This window comes from Mya arenaria, chromosome 4 (assembly GCF_026914265.1).
Source record: "Mya arenaria isolate MELC-2E11 chromosome 4, ASM2691426v1".
NCBI lineage: Eukaryota > Metazoa > Mollusca > Bivalvia > Myida > Myidae > Mya > Mya arenaria.
Window position 1 is genome coordinate 48,072,279 of NC_069125.1, and position 16,905 is coordinate 48,089,183.

At 33.2% G+C, this 16,905-nt stretch overlaps 1 protein-coding gene across 1 annotated transcript; it reads right to left on the reverse strand.

Moving 5' to 3' along the window:
- Window positions 1-1,390: 1,390 nt before the first annotated feature.
- LOC128230030 (calpain-A-like) lies at window positions 1,391-14,301 on the reverse strand. Its single transcript, XM_052942011.1, has 12 exons — window positions 13,972-14,301; window positions 11,817-11,963; window positions 11,380-11,520; window positions 10,852-11,045; window positions 10,355-10,523; window positions 9,646-9,726; window positions 9,299-9,387; window positions 7,807-7,979; window positions 7,347-7,463; window positions 6,698-6,831; window positions 5,768-5,982; window positions 1,391-5,165 (listed from the first exon to the last, which is right to left on the reverse strand). Exons 1-12 carry the CDS (start codon window positions 14,188-14,190, stop codon window positions 5,132-5,134), a joined length of 1,713 nt encoding a protein of 570 aa, XP_052797971.1. The 5' UTR covers window positions 14,191-14,301; the 3' UTR covers window positions 1,391-5,131.
- Window positions 14,302-16,905: the final 2,604 nt, after the last annotated feature.

The following is a 16,905-nucleotide window of genomic DNA, read 5'->3' on the forward strand; positions in this document are numbered from 1 at the left end:
TGGCTGGATCTTGGTATGATTTGATGTTGTGGTGGGTTGTATCTTGAAAATGTCCTCACCCCTCAGAATCTGAAAACTATTGGCTTGTACCTGCAGGCTTTCAACTGTCAAAATAAGAGAATAGGAGCATTTTTTTAAAACTTGCAGTTTTTGAAAACAAAAACGGGAAAGAAGTTTTGAAGGATATAAATTAAACGACTACATAACATTTTCACTATTTCTTTTCCTGCATTCTGAGGGCATTTTAGAACACATTAAGTAAGTCTTGAACAATATTCACAAAAACTAAGGCTTATCCAATAAAAAGTATGAACCTAACAATAATTAGGGAAAAGTAGGCCTCACTTTAAAGTTTGTATAATAATATGTGATATGGACAGATGATCAGGAGACCAAAAACAGTGATTACTACTCTACAATGGGGCATTTTGATGCTTTCTATACTCATGATTATTTTCTTAAAATTATAGAAAACAGGTTTAAATTTTCATAGAAAACTAAATGTGTGTGTAATGTCACTTGCTAGTGTTTGTGGGCATTTGCTTTAGTTAACATTCCACTCAATCCACTGCTTTTCCCAGATTAAGTTAAATATTGTAGCAATCTTGTAACACAACACTCAAATGTTTGGTTATTTTTTTACTAAAATTGTGAGCTCCTTTTTAATGCACAAAGGAAGCATGATGGAAATGACTTGTCATGTACCTGGTATATGGCATATTGTGTGCTATGTCGCAGGTAAAGCTAAACTAAAAGTATATATATAATCTATATATCTTGCATCGTGCCAATGAAGCTGGTGAGAAAAATCTTGGTTTCATAGGATTCAAAATGCAACTCTGGGTTTGCATTTGTTTTTGACAAAAGGTTGATGTTGTTAAAACCTTGCCATAGTGCCATTTTATTTTGGGTACATTTAACTTTGACATATTTTCTTAAAAGTTGTAGGCCCGCGCCTTGTGGATGGTTCCAGACCTATGCATTTATATCGTCATTTTATCATAATTATGACTGTTGATTATATACAAATTTCAATTTCCAGTGTTTATAGTGGCATTTTGAGAATGGGGTCAGGGCCATTCTGATAGGGGAAAATGCGTCATTTTGTCTAAAATTTTGAATTCCAAATTTGCATTAAAAAGAACAAGAATGCTTCAATATAGACTGATAGAAAAGAACAAGAATGCTTCAATATAGACTGATAGAAACGATAAAAGAATGTGATAAGTTTGTTTCTTTCAATGACAAAACCAAAGCTGTGTCAAATGCTGGACTTCTTTTGAAAATAAAGATGTTGGAAATCAAATGGCAGTAATTATCATTGATCACATGTAGAATGTTTCAAATAAGTCACGGTAAACATTTTGTAAGGAAGAAATTCAATCACTTATCAAGTTTTATTCAACAGTAGTAAAAAATCCTTCAAAGTTCAGGTACAATAAGTATATATATATACTACAAAAGACATTTTATAAAACAGAAAACAAATATCAAAATTGAAAGGTATGTTGTGCACTAGTGTTCTGGACTCAAGACCAACTGGTGATAACAAAGTTGCAGTCATTCTCCAGGCAAGTCACTTGAGTACTGTCATGCATTGTAAAACTGTGTCTTGGGTTGACAGAATTTCAACATACTATTTTCACATTGTTTGTACATCTTTGTTAATTTAATAAATGTATGAGTTCTAAATTCTGGACTGCTTTGATGTAAGTAATTAAACACGAAGCAATTGGGTCCTAAATTTATATTTAAATATTTAAAGAATATAGAAAATGCTGTTTTGCCAAAAAGCATTAGCAACGCTTTTAACAATTTTGTTCAAATGGGTATCTGCCAGCTGCTGTTTTGGAGTAACAAAATTGCTCATAAAAGTATGGTAAGTTAAATAACTCAGTTGCATTGAAATTTAAAACAAATGTTATCATGAAATCTGGGAGTCCCAGTAAAATGTCACTCAATCCTATTTTACTGGCCTTATCCAGTGTCAGATAAGTAATAATGGCATTGTGAGTTCTAAACTTTATGAAACATACAACAGTACTTTTATCTCTCACAAATAGACTCAGATATTTGAAATAAAATGTAACATTTAACACCATATTCAAAGAGATTGCTTATAAATAGACTGAAACTATTATTACAAAGTAGTTTAAAAATTATTACAAAGTAGTTTAAAAATGAATTCAAATTGTAAATGTACATTCTTTAAACACTTAAATGTACTCTCAAGAATAACCAAAATGAAAGAATACAACAGACCTACATAATAAAAGTGATTTAAAATATACACCTAATTCTAAAAATTCACATTGAAGACAAAGTCTATAATTTGAATTGCACTCTTTATTCTGAGAAACAGTGTGTGTATACCACGTGATACATTACGTCATATATGCTACGACGGAAGGCAACATTTTACATAAAATGAAGACTAAAATCAAAGATAACTTTTCTTATACTACACCATTTTAAACAAAACGAAGGGCAGTCTATGCCACTTAAAGAGCCCCGCATTTGTTTTATTACCGAAGTTTGATTAGGTGATTAGTTTCATCAAACACTTCAACAAACCTGTTTCCATAATGTTTTGACAGTGCTCCGTCAGACGGTCGCATTGTGAAAAGGTTTTTCGAAGTGTTTGAAGAAACTAAACTCTCAATCAAACTCTGGTAAAAGACCGAAGGCGGGGCTTTGTAAGCGGCATAGACTGCGCTATGTTTCATTTAAAATGGTAAAGAAAATGAAAAGTTATCATCGTTTAAAGTCTTCACTCGAAGCAAAATATTGCCTTCCGACGTAGCATTTATGACGCAATTTATCACGTGGTATACACACACTGAGAAATAACCATCCTAAGTTTAACAGTTGATAATATTTCAAATCATACATTAACTATATTGCTACACATTGCCGATTATGCCATTTGTATAACGATTCAGGGTATAAGCTGTGTTTATTGAAAAACGTCATTTCACAATTGACAGTGTTTAATATTGAATTAAAAAACAGCTTTCAATTTTGACTAGAGATCATGTTTTTGTTCATGATTTAAATTGTTTTAACTGTTTACAATGTTGGATACTAGCATATTACAACTACTGCGAAATACAAAAACATGTAAATCTAAACAGATTAAACTTAGAAGTATTTAAGCCTGGGTAAAGAAATAACAAGATGTTGAACATAACAAAAGCAAATGCTGTCAATTCAATGAATAAATAAGTATATATGTATTGAGTTAAAATTACTTGGCTAAGTTAAAACAACATTGACCGTAATTGATTGTGCAGTTTTGTGAACATGTAAAACATGAAATACTGAAAAAAAAAATCTTGTATGAGCTACCAGTACTAAATCTAGAACTATCACATGAGTTATGAATTTCCCCACACGACACCTGGTTAATAGGAATGGTAAAATCTCATCAATTTTGTTTTAAGTTGGATGGAAAGACGTAAGCACTAATTGGGATGGCATAGAATCAACAAATTTTGTCAATCAGAAATAAAAGACTAGCATAATCTCCTTATTGCCCTCTAACTACATACCAAGTTCCATTAACATAGCTTTAATATTATTTATTTTCAGTTTTTGAGTTAGGCCACATATCAGTAGTGTGGTATTTTCACTATTTCCGTGGCCATAGCAACAGTGGTTGAAATTAGCACAAGCCCGCAAGCCCTGCACTGGTAAAATGTCTATTGGGCTTGCTCAAATTCTGAATTTTATATAGCAGGGCTTGTTACAAAATTTGATGCCAAGCATTAGTATAAGCATTCGGGCTTGTTCATCCAAAAGTCTAATTTCGATGACTGTAGCAACCCCATTTTATTCAGATAATAATGATTAAATGATGTGCATATTTTCCTTATTGCCATGTTTCATTAATGTACCTTTTATACTTTATAAAGTTATTCTTTATTCTCTTTAATCGTTTGTCCCTTTTTCCCTGGGCAGAATGACCCACCGGACAAAGTGATTCATATATAGGCACCACCACTATGTGGTTGGGGTATGTATGTCCTGAGTAGCTTTTTCAAATATATAACTTTTTCTATGAGCAAATAGGTATCCAATACACAAATAGGGAATTTTGGATGCCTGGTGACCCCTATATTATTTTGATATCATTTGAAAGGGGTTCCTATGCAGAGACAGAAAATGTAAAAAATATACAGAAAAAAAGTATTTTTACCATTTAAAGATCACAAATATAATAAGCATGAAATAAGAATAATTATACAACTGAAATAAGTTTAATGTAAAAAAGTACCTTTGGACATTCTACGCATTTTAAACATCAGTAATCGGCAAGCAATAACCTTTAAAAGGACACCAACATGAAGAGTCACCAGACATCAAAACAATATTATGGAAAATTGAGCTTCATGTGTAAGAGAATCGCCTTATTTGAAAGTTGGGATTCCTTACTACATGAATGACTATTTATGTGTCTATCTAATTGAGGTTACTTGTTTTACTAGATTTTAATCTCATATTTTTCGTCTTTTTAATAGTCGAGTTTTACAACACTGTTCATTACAAAAATACCCAAGAATAAATAAAAACTCATGCATAACATAATTTAAAGACTGCATGACACAGTTAAACAACATAAAAATGGATACCTAAGAAAATATGAATTTACATCTGCAATATATGTGAGGCATTGCAAAACGAGTTAACAAAGGATCAAATTAAGGAATTTAGTATGTACAGAGTTATGACTTTGAAATATAATGAAAGCAGAGATATTTGTATTTCTTTTTTTATGCACTGAGTAAGTTGGATCATTTTTTTTTTATTGGAGTTCAACTATCATCTCATAACATTAGCTTGTCTCCTGACATAAGGCTTTCAAAATTTATTGTTTTCTATACTGTACAGTACAATATGGAATTCCTGAGGTATACAAGTATTTCATTACAGCACTAATCTTGGTAACACTCATATTCTACATTGCATTATTGCAGGAATGGTTAAAAAACAAACATGCAACAAACAAATCAACAATTACACAAATATCACAGTTGAAGATTGATGAATGTATGATGTATGTACAGAAAAGACACTTGGTTTGGTAGATGAGCACTTGGAGGTGGCAGTGGCCTATAGGGCGTGGGGAACGTCAGTGCTCAGGCTCCGGATCTGATGGGAGGGGCCTGAATAACACATAGTGATAAATATACATAAAAGAAAACCTATAGAAAAACAGAATACACACTGTCAATACTGTTAAATTTTAATAAAAAAATTAGTTTTCTTCAGTGTTCTCTAGCTTGACAAATGCACAATCTTAAGGTGCTGCATGATCATTCGAGTAAGTAAAAGAACAAATTAATGCTAAGATCATCCATTTTTTTCAGTTGGCAAATTGGCATAACTTTCCTGTACTTTTTTAACTTCAAACGTATATCTCTTTGCATGCTCAGGGCTGAAAAGTTGTCACTAAGGAAATATACTCATCCTTTTATATGTCATCCATCAGACCTTTATATTGAAGGTAACAGGCTTTGCATCAGATCATGCCAATTGTCATTCATAACATGTGAACTAAGAACTTTCATGCATATATCTTGAAGAACTTTTTGAGTTAGGGTCAAAAAGGAAAGTTAAAGTTTTTGCATGTCTTAGCTGTCAACACCAGCGTTGTTACTGTTTAGATTATGTTTCTATTGAAAAAAACTAGACCAGCTTTAAATATTACTATAAAATGAAACGCAATTTTCAATTAAATGTTTCTTAATTGAAACAAAAATATTACCCTTCTAATTTAAATGTGGACTCCCCAAAGATGCGTAACATAAATGCAGATTCATCGTCTGGTCTGAATGATGAAGGTATAAGTACGTAATGGCCCGGCTCCAGCTCAAAGCGCCCGCTCACTTCCCGGAAATTGACATACACGCCCGATTTCCCGCTATCTGGGTTGTACCTGAAGTATCTTGCTGACACAGAATATGTGACTGGTTCTTCCACCTGTAAAAATGAAAGTTCCATTTTTTTAGGAATACGAGAATTTAAGATATGGGGACTGAAGAACTGTCATCCTGCAGCAGAATAATTTATATAACACCTACAATACATATTCTACACAAGAGCATCACAAAGTGAACTATTGTTTTTCAGTTCAGCAATGGGCATAACTCTGGAATAAGTCAGAGTTATGAGTCTGTCTATACATAGTGTCTCTGGCAACATGTCTTCCAAATTACATTCCGATATATTTTTTCTAAGTTACATTTGTATATATTTAATGGGTTTTATAAACATAGACAATTATTTTTGGCATGAAGAGAACACTGACAATAACACCTATGCTATGACAATACCTTGAAAAAATAGACAAGCTAAATTTATATATCACAGTTTGATTCTTTTGGCATCTTCTAAATGCAGCTTTAAAATCTTTACTTTTCTGTATGTTTAATGGATACATTTCTGATCTGCAGTATGTCAGATTTGAGACAACTGTTTCACCTGTAATTGTTTCATTCAAGTCTATGATCACATCATCAAATATTTCACGTTTTTAACTTAACAACAATGTTGTTAATCACTTTGTTCACTTTAACAAAGTTTTGAAAAATTGGCCAAATGTAGATGAGCCGAGGCTTTCATAATTACTTGACCTGCTTTCTTTAAAAAAATAGACAACCTAAAAATGTAAGCAAAAAACATTGCTATGACTCGCCTTATATATCATAAAGCCTATCTGGAGGTGTTTTGACTTGAAAGAGTTGGATGTACGTGGTTTCTGCATAAGGGAGATAACTACGCTACACATTCCCTCCAGCTCTGGGTCATCTGTCTCCTCGTCAAATGCATCTGAATGTATACATGCATCGTTACGCTTACAGAAATATGCTGTAAAGTTATGTCAAATTCAAATGTTTTAATCATTCTAAACTGCCAATACAACATCAAATTGATGTCGTAAGCAAATGTCATGTGTTGCTGGGCGAAGAACACTGTTCAATTTCTTAAAACTAACTTCATCCAGATACATGTTTATGTGTTAAAATCATGACCTCTGAGTCTGAGCATTGATTGACATCCAAAAAGAGCTGTTTGGGTTTTAAAAAAAACGTTATATACAAGGTGTAATGTCCTCTATGTCTGAGTCAGAAAATTTGATAGAAAAAAAAATCTTAATGGCCAATTCTTCATAACCATGCCATATTTAGTAATATGGAATATTTCAGGTTATAGCCATATCAAATTAATCATCAAAATGTAAGCCTGAGCACCTTGTATTAGTTTTTCTTCATACATACAATGTAAACAATAAAAATGTCTTCCCTAAGCTTTAATTATATTAATGGAACAACTGCATTGAATACCAGGCTCAGTGAGAGTGAGGAGATACTGTGGGTTGGTGGCAAACTTCCAGAGGTCGTTTCTCGATCCTCCCGCTGACACACCCTCTCTCCATTCCCCATGTACAATCTCCACATGGCCTAAAAATAGACATAGTTTGTGTTGGGTCCAGAAGTTAAGAGCCTATAGTAACATGTTAAAACATAAAATATATATTCAAAAGAAAACATGCACGGCTGAAAAGTAAAAACCATAGCTCCATTTGAACCCAAATTGACGTTTAATTAAACACTGTTTACCAGTCATTGAAATTGGAATCCCCTAAAACAAATATGTAATTTGCTTTGAAAACAGTACAAAACGCACTTATATGAATTATTTTTTAGTACAAACCTTTCATGGACTTAACTAGTACAATGTTTTCAGACTTGCATTAATTTGGATCACTAACTTAGGTCACTAATGTTGGCCTAATTTACCAACCAGCTTTATCTGATATCCCGTCCCCGTCAAAGTCAGGCCCCATGAGACAGATGGTTAGATCTGAGAAGTGTTTACAGAAGTCTCGGAAAGACATCCAGAATTCCCCGTCGTCTTTCTTCTGGAGTTGAAGGCGCTGTTTAGTCTCGTCATCCACCCACTGCCAGTTACTGTCACTGAGGACAAACAAATATCAAAATGAATATTGATATTTCATTTACATGAACTTATATTTCCACTACAGGTTATTCTAATGGTACTGACAATAAACAAACAAAAGTACTCAAACTTATCATTTACTTTTGCCTTATAAGGCATTAAAAAAAGGCAAAGGTGTAAGAGTACTTTACACACCTTTCCATTAGTATAACAGAGAAACTACATCCGACACAGCCATATCTGTTATTACTAAGAATATATGATATAAACTACATCTGCTTTAACATTTGGAATTAATGAGTGAGAACCCAGTGGCTTAGAATTCATGAATATACTTTAATTGTATAGGATACATTGACAGCAGCTGGAGAGCCACCTTATGAAGCGGTGCCAAATTGTACAGTAAATGGTACAGTGCCACATTATGAAGCTGGTGCCAAATTGTACAGTAAATGGTACAGTGCACTTAATGAAGCTGGTGCCAAATTGTAAAGTAAATGGTACAGTGCCACATTATGAAGCTGGTGCCAAATTGTACTAAATGATACAGTGCCACATTATGAAGCTGGTGCCAAATTGTACAGTAAATGGTACAGTGCACTTAATGAAGCTGGTGCCAAATTGTACAGTAAATGGTACAGTGCCACATTATGAAGCTGGTGCCAAATTGTACAGTAAATGATACAGTTCCACTTAATGAAGCTGGTGCCAAATTGTACAGTAAATGGTACAGTGCCACTTAATGAAGCTGGTGCCAAATTGTACAGTAAATGGTACAGTGCCACTTTATGAAGCTGGTGCCAAATTGTACAGTAAATGGTTCAGTGCCACTTTATGAAGCTGGTGCCAAATTGTACAGTAAATGGTTCGGTGCCACTTTATGAAGCATGTGCCAAATTGTACAGTAAATGGTTCAGTGCCACTTTATGAAGCTGGTGCCAAATTGTACAGTAAATGGTTCAGTGCACTTAAAGAAGTATGTGCCAAATTGTACAGTAAATGGTTCAGTGCCACTTTATGAAGCTGGTGCCAAATTGTACAGTAAATGGTTCAGTGCCACTTTATGAAGCATGTGCCAAATTGTACAGAAAGTGGTAGAGTGCCACATTATCAATAGAATCTTGACATCCAATACAAATTTAATGAAGGTATAAAAACAGCTGTCTCAGTAATGTAACCGTTGCGTACATTTAATAATGTCAATGCTCCCTCACTCTTGCATTTAAGCAGTAATTTATTGTTCAAGAACCATGAAGACATACATAATGATCCTCATGGACCAGAAAATGAATAAAGATATTGTGGAAATTAAGGTCTAGATAGAACAGATATATACTTATCACTCCATGAGCCCTTCCACTCGGTGCCATCCGCCCAGGGGTTCCTTATCCTGACCAGCTTCTCCTCTCCCATCTTGTGCTGGATCTGAACAACAACATATGTACAAATATAGTCATACATGCAGTAGCATAACCAGGCATTTTCATGTTCTTGGAAACACATGTGTGTGCAAACATTATTTTTCAATTAAGTTAAGTTGCTTCCCACTATTTTATATGTTTTCCAAAGATGACAATCTGTTTCTTATTGCAAGCTATATAAATTGTTTAATAATGTCAGGATAACCAAATAAAGACAAATAAAAACAAAAGTCACTTTTTTCTTTGATATTAAAGCAGGTACCTTCTCAATGCCTGTTATTGTGTAAGCATGGCCTGACAGCAGACCATTGGGTTCAGCCTTGTTACTGAGTTTCCAGTCCCCCTGCAATATTCCATTGGAAATAAGTTTAAAAAGCTTAAATGGGTTATCCTGTGTTCATATATTTCTCAAATATTTGAGCTTTCTAAGTAGCATATTTATATTTGTATAAAAAAATAATAAAAAAACACATTTTTGTTGTTGTGATTTAGTATAGTTATCATCCCTAATTCTTTCTTAAACAGTCTGTGATATAACTACATGTGGTTTATTGTATTTAACTATAACATATATATGCATGAATAAATCTATCTATCTATCTATTCATTATTATAAAAAAATGAATTCATTCAAAGCATCCATATCAAAGCACAGTAATTGGAATTACTAATACATATTGTTTAGAAAATAATATGAAGCACAAAAAAACTACCATAGTGTTTTGACAGAAAATAATACAAGATTTAAAGGGCTTACTATGTAAAATATATACGGATTTTAATATGCATCTTTAAGTTTGTAATGATGTAACAATAACTATACCACATGAAAGATTTGTATATGTTGTTATTGCTATCAGAAGTCTTAGTTTCATGTTTTCAGAACTTTTCAATAGCAGTATTCTAGATATTTTAAACCTGATTTATAAATAGATTTAATTCAACACAGACCACTAGAGTAGGACACTCACTTTTCTTGAGCATGTGATGAATGCCTCAGACTTGCTGGCCCTGAGTATCTGCCTGTAGAGGTTCAAGTCTCGCTTCTCAATCTCAAACCGCTCTGCCAGACCGCCTGTCATGTCAACAAGGGCATCCATTGTCTGACCTCCATCTATGGCCTCATATGAACCATTAAGTCTAACAAGGAAAAAAAGAGGGTTTTCAAAAACTGCTGATGAACTTATAATTAACAATGATGTATAATTAAACATACTAAAATGATACTAACATAATTGATACTAACATATATTTTGTGTTAAAAAAGAGTATCTAGAAATGGATGTATTACAGGTCACTATTAAGAATATCGTAAATGAGACATTAAAACATATTAAATTGTACAAGTATATCATTATCAATTACTACAGTTTCATCTCATAAATTCTTCTACAAAAAATGTTTTGCATTCTGTATTGGTTATCCTGTCATAATGGCAGACAGTGCAATTGTTCTACCAATATCTTACTTGGCATATGCTTTTTCTATGAGTGAAACCCAAAACTCATTGGAGTCTGTACATGATGCATAGATGAGCTTTTTATTTCTTGTTGGTAGTCTGTCATCAATATACACATCAACCCATTTCCCAAATCTCCAGAATTTGAAGTGAACAATTCCCTGGTATCCCTCTCCACATAGAGGCTGATTTTTGCACATTACCTGAAAGTTCAAAAAGCTGAATAAAGATAGCAGTGTCAGCACGACATAATATGAAACGATCAGTGCACATATTCAATACTATAACATGGTAGAAGCTACCAGCATTCATTAAAAAATCACTCAGATAATGTAGATATCCATCGATCATTTTGTACAAAACACTTACTGATATTAATGCTTATAACTATAAAAGTAAAAATGGACGAAAAAAATTCTGAAGAGAACAGCAAAATATATCTTTACAATGTTACATCATTGGAATGACAAAATGAAAAGTACATGCAGCTATTAACTATTCTAATAAGAGATGTCACATGTTACAAAAGAGGCCCACTTTCTTAAGGAAGTTTTCTTTCTGTGAGACAGCAGCGCAGGATGAGAGGAACCAGCAGTCACCGAGAATGCCCTGCTTGATGTCGTCCCTCGTCATTCCATCAATCATCAACTGGGGGGTCTGCCACTCTTCTACTATGTCCTGAAGTAACACACAGCTTATAAAAAAATCTAATATGATATTGCATGGAACTTACAGAATGTAAGTTTGTGATCTAGGTTCAACAAAAACTTTATAAAAATAAATATTACTTCGAAATCTTTGGGACAGTACACCAGACCTCTCTGCATAAAGCACAACTTTTTAAGGTGAATTAAAAGCACTAGATGTTTGTCTTTTCCAGTATAAAAATAATGCTGTAACTTTATTTATTTTTTTAATAAAACAAACCAAACAATTATATGTTATGATGAGACCTATTAAGCTGCTTCACACACCTGTGGCCTTTTCCAGACTATGGTTCGATCTGCATTCTGTTTATCTGGACTGAAGAACAGAGAAGTGTTATCAGCAGGGAAGTCTGGGTCACAGAATAGCTGGCCATCCTCCAGTTTATCAACAAGTGCCTGCACTTGAGCTGTACTCTGAAAGTAAAAGCATGCATACCATTGAAATAAGCACATGGTAAAAAACAAACAGATTGGCTTAGCATTTATGCAGTTTGATACTAGGACAGGCAGCAATAAAACTTTTGACAAGTTGAATTATTTAGCACCAAAACATAGTCTAGGTTTGTGCCTCAGTACATGAGTAGTGCAAATAGATGTACATACTTGTTACACAACCGTTACCGTAGTGAGAATGATCATTTACTTTATTCCTTGGTGTTTTGATCACATGACATTCATGAGGTAAGTTATGTAATATCTGGTTACAAATAGGTTTTGATGATTTACTATTAGTATCTGTTCTTTATTGTGTTACCAGTAATAAGAATGAAACATACATGCTTTAAGGCATTTCTATTTTGGTGGACTTCAGGGCCAAGAGAATTTTTCTTGGTTATACACATTCTGGTTTTGGCATGGTCAAGTTTGCTTTTGAAATATAATATTTAATTTGATTGTGTTGGAATGGATTCAACTTTTTAAGTTAATTGCTTATTTTATTTCTGTTGCAATTTATATTGCAATTCAGATGGCTTTATATATTTGCTTTTGATATTTCAAATTAAGATTGTTGAAATTAGTAAGACTTCTTCTTTTAACCATATCCTTTATACTAACATGTATTTTTTCATAATAATTACTCAAGTCACTGAGAGCAGAGAAAGAGAGCTTATTGTCAATAATTTTCCTTGAATGTATTGAGCCATTCTCTTACACCACAGCGATGATGCTATTTATACCAGATTTATCAATATCGAACCTCTGTTGAATGAGAATGTATTCAGCTAGCGAAATGTCAAAACTCCAGGTATGCATAACTAGCTTGTATGTTTCATTATATTTTACTCAAGTCACTGATAGCGGAGAAAGAGAGCTTCTCTTCAATTATATTCCATGACTGTATGGAGCCAGCTAGAGTGAAACTGATATGACTATGTCTTGTATTTCAACTATAACTGACTGCTATCATTTTTGTTATCTAAATGAGTTATGTTACTATACATATTTGTGTGTTGAAATGCAATGTTTTATATATGTTTTAAAGGGTCACGGACACTATGGACATTACGGACCAGATTTAGGGACATTACGGACCATCTTCAGAAACTTACGGACCATGATTTATAATGTTTTTACAATCAATTGAAATTCTAATGTTAAACATCAATGTATTTTTTATAAAATATTATAATAATGTGAGTAATAATGAACAAAATATGTGTTTATCTTATACTTGTAAATGTGAATATTAATGTTTTCATACGTGATCGATTGCTTTCTGAAATAAACTTTTGATCGTCATATTTGTTTGTTTTCCGTTTCATCTGTTTTAATTGAAAGGTTCAGGAAAGTGCGCCATCACAATGGGTTAACACACCTTTATGATTGCCAATTAAAGGTTGTCATTATAATGCTTGTTTCTTTTGTAATATACCGCCGATAATTACGGGTACAATTATAACTAATAAACACTAATTAAGGCAACAGAAATTGCCAGTTTTAAACATCAGTTTGTAAGAATTGCAACAAACACACATCGTTTATTTAATATAAAGCAAGAGTTAAGGTTTACATCCTCATAATTTCCTATGCCACAATTCGAAAAGATCTATAAGTATGCCTTGCGTAAATCATGGTCCGTAAGTTTCCGAAGATGGTCCGTAATGTCCCTAAATCTGGTCCGTAGTGTCCCTAAATCTGGTCCATAATGTCCATGGTCCATAATTCGTTTTAAATTGTATTTTTTAAACTGTATTCATAATATTGATTTAGGGCTAACACTGTGTTACTACATGAAGCTTAGCCCATTTATTGACAGTATATTTAAAGTGAAACTTCTGCCTTCATTTATACATGTACGTAGATGGTAACAATCACATAAAATTCATATAACATTATATATCATATTCAACTTCATTAATTTCTGTATGAATCTACAAATACTCATAATGAAATAAAAGCTATATAGAGATAGAAGACCTACCAAAAAATGTGGAGAGCCATTTGATACAGGGCCATTTTTTATATGTCCATTAGAATTTGCTGTCTTTCTGGACTTTTTAGAGCTACTTTCTTCATCTGTCATTTTTCTAGTATGTGAAGAGTCCATTGTAGAAATGTTGGTTCCATTTACTAAATTCTGCGGAACAACAAAATCTTCTCCCCGACTTGAAGACCGTTCTTTACTGGACCCCGAACCCATAATGTCGATATAGGAAGCCAAAAATAGTTCCAAACTATTGGTGTGTATTATTTGTGGCCAGAAACTAGTAAAACTCTAAAATTACGATCAAAAAGCATGAAAATCACTGACATATCCACCATATTGTTTACATACACTTCCAGGACTACTGCATTTACTAGAAGCAATTTGATTGGCTGGCATTTGTCATACTCGTTTCTATTGGACTAGACGTTGGCCTTTGTAATTCCCGTATATTTCCCGTATCATATTTCTGTGTACATCTCAAACATTAAGTTCAATATGGAGGCTACACCTTCTCCGTATATATGACATTTCCCGATTTTATGTATGTTTTTTCCAATGATTTAAAAACTTTAGAGCTCTCATTTTTTTAAGTTATTCAACATCTGCAATATGGCCCATTGGATTTATATATGTCAGAAGTTAGCCACAATAATGCGTGTTTAGGGAACTTTTTTAACATTTGGATATTTATTTTTCCCTAAGCGTAGAGTCGCCAAATAAAAAATCGCCAAAGACTCTGAAGCGGCTGTCTTATGGACTAGTCAGAAGTGAGCTGGTGTGATTGTATCAAGTTTGCAGAAACATGGTCATTGCAAGATTTAAAACTGCTAATCTTATGCATCTTAATTACACCTGGGAATAAATACTTTATGTCATTTCAATACTTATCGTTCCCAAATTACCATACTGTATTGTACGAGACTGCTGGGATATTTTTTTTATTTTTTTTTTGCATAAAGCTGATTAAATGTGAAGTAATTATAACATCTTTATATTTGTTAAAAGTAAAGCAGCCTGACACAATCTCATTAAGATGATGTTGTTTCTTGTGATGTCTTCAATAAAATTCTCAAAATTGATGTTAAAACATGTATTAATTTGTAGTATTCAAATGTAGAATTTTACATTACCATTTTATTCATTAAATGTATGGTACTTTAGGAAATAGCACATTGTTATATAGATGTTGATGGAAATTTCAAAACGTCTTAAATACGGAACTTATTGAGATATCTTTTAAGAAAAGTATATGATTACTGTACATCCACTGTGTATTCAAACTGTAGATACACTAGAAATATAATAGCTAGAAATCCAAGATGCTGTCTTACGTTGTAATTCCAATGATATTGTAGAATATTTTCACCTTGTTTTAATAGTTGCTATGCAACAAGTGAAATATTTCCAGTGGTGTGTATGATGTGAAATTTGTTGCAATCTTCCACCATGACAATTATTTCTTCAATTTTGGTATGCTTAAAAAGGATATAAAATTACTATTAATTGAAGTTTTTCACAAAAGCTCATAAAATTGTCATTGTTTTGACATCATTGAACAATTGTCTAGCCTTGTGTGTGTTGATGTGAGAAATTGCCTCAAGAACAACACAACATGTACTTAAATATAAAACCAGCGAAAGCAAGAGCAATCACATTGAAATAATACATGCCCCAAATTGTGCCTTGTCAGACAGATAGCCAATAGATGTTTGTAAAACATCTATGCCCTCCTTATGGCAACCAATTAGTTATTTCACAATTGGTGGGGTAATTTTAGGTTATGACAAACATCCCTTCCTAGTTTGAGGTTAGAAGGAAGAGTTATTTACGAGTTCTTAATGTTGTTATATGAGTTGATGGGTTACAATTTCAAGTAAAACATGTATGGGCCCTCGTATGGGCCCTCTGACAGTGGTGAATTATTTAAATGGATAATAAAAGCCATTAAAAGGGGCAAGAATAAGGGCAACGCAAGTTGTACAGATCTATAGAAATCACTTAAAGCTGCACTCTCACAGATTGAACGTTTTGACAACTTTTTTATTTTTTGTCTTGGAACGAGCCAATTTTTGTGAAAACCCATGGAAACCAGTAACTGTTATTTAAGACTGCTGACAAAAAAATAGATTGCAGATTTTGATTTTTAAATTCAAAAATTGATGTTTTATGCATTTTTAGTAACGTTTTTAGCCATAAAACATTAATTTTCAAACGGAAATTTGAAAATCTATGATCTGATTTTTTGTCAGCAATCTTATATCATTGGTTTGCAGATATATACGTAAAAATTTGCCCTTTCCAAGACAGAAAATAAATAAAGTTGCAAAAATGGGTAATCTGTGAGAGTGCAGCTTTAAAGGCAATTGAAGTAGTAGCAAATATGTTTATAAAAAGTTTAAGGACTGTAGTTCCAAGCGTTCTCTTTATATTGATCAGAAAATGTTTTTGTGTTCATGGTCACTGTGACCTTCTCCTTAAAATCAGTAGGGGTCATCTGCAGTTCATGAGCAATCTCCCTACCAAGTTGGGTATACCTAAGCCCAAGCAAACTGTAGACTTCAATCTAACAATGTTTTTATGTACATGGTCATCACGACCATTACATTTGATCTAATAGCCTCAAAATCAATAGGAGTGATCTGCAGGTCATAATCAATCTCCCTACCAAGATGTTCAAGTCAAAATGACTATGTACTTAACTGACAGTGTACTTAACCTACTGACATCAACATCAATAGGAGTCATATGCAGGTCATGACCAACATCTATATCACATATGAGGACCTTTGGCCCAAGCATGCTCTATTTCAATCAAACAAGGTTTGTGTGTACAAGGTCATCTTGACCATGATCTTTCACCTCCAAGCCTCAAACCAATAGGAGTATTTTCAGGTCTGATGACCAACCTCCCTATTATCAATTGCACAC

Coding starts and splice junctions, on each gene's coding strand:
- LOC128230030 (XM_052942011.1), bottom strand. CDS start 14,190: ATGGGTTCGGGGTCCAGTAAAGAACGGTCTTCAAGTCGGGGAGAAGAT. Junction 11,521..11,816: donor TAGTCTGGAAAAGGCCACAG/GTGTGTGAAGCA, acceptor GTGTTACTTCAG/GACATAGTAGAAGAGTGGCA. Junction 7,464..7,806: donor CGGGATATCAGATAAAGCTG/GTTGGTAAATTA, acceptor GTCTATTTTTAG/GCCATGTGGAGATTGTACAT.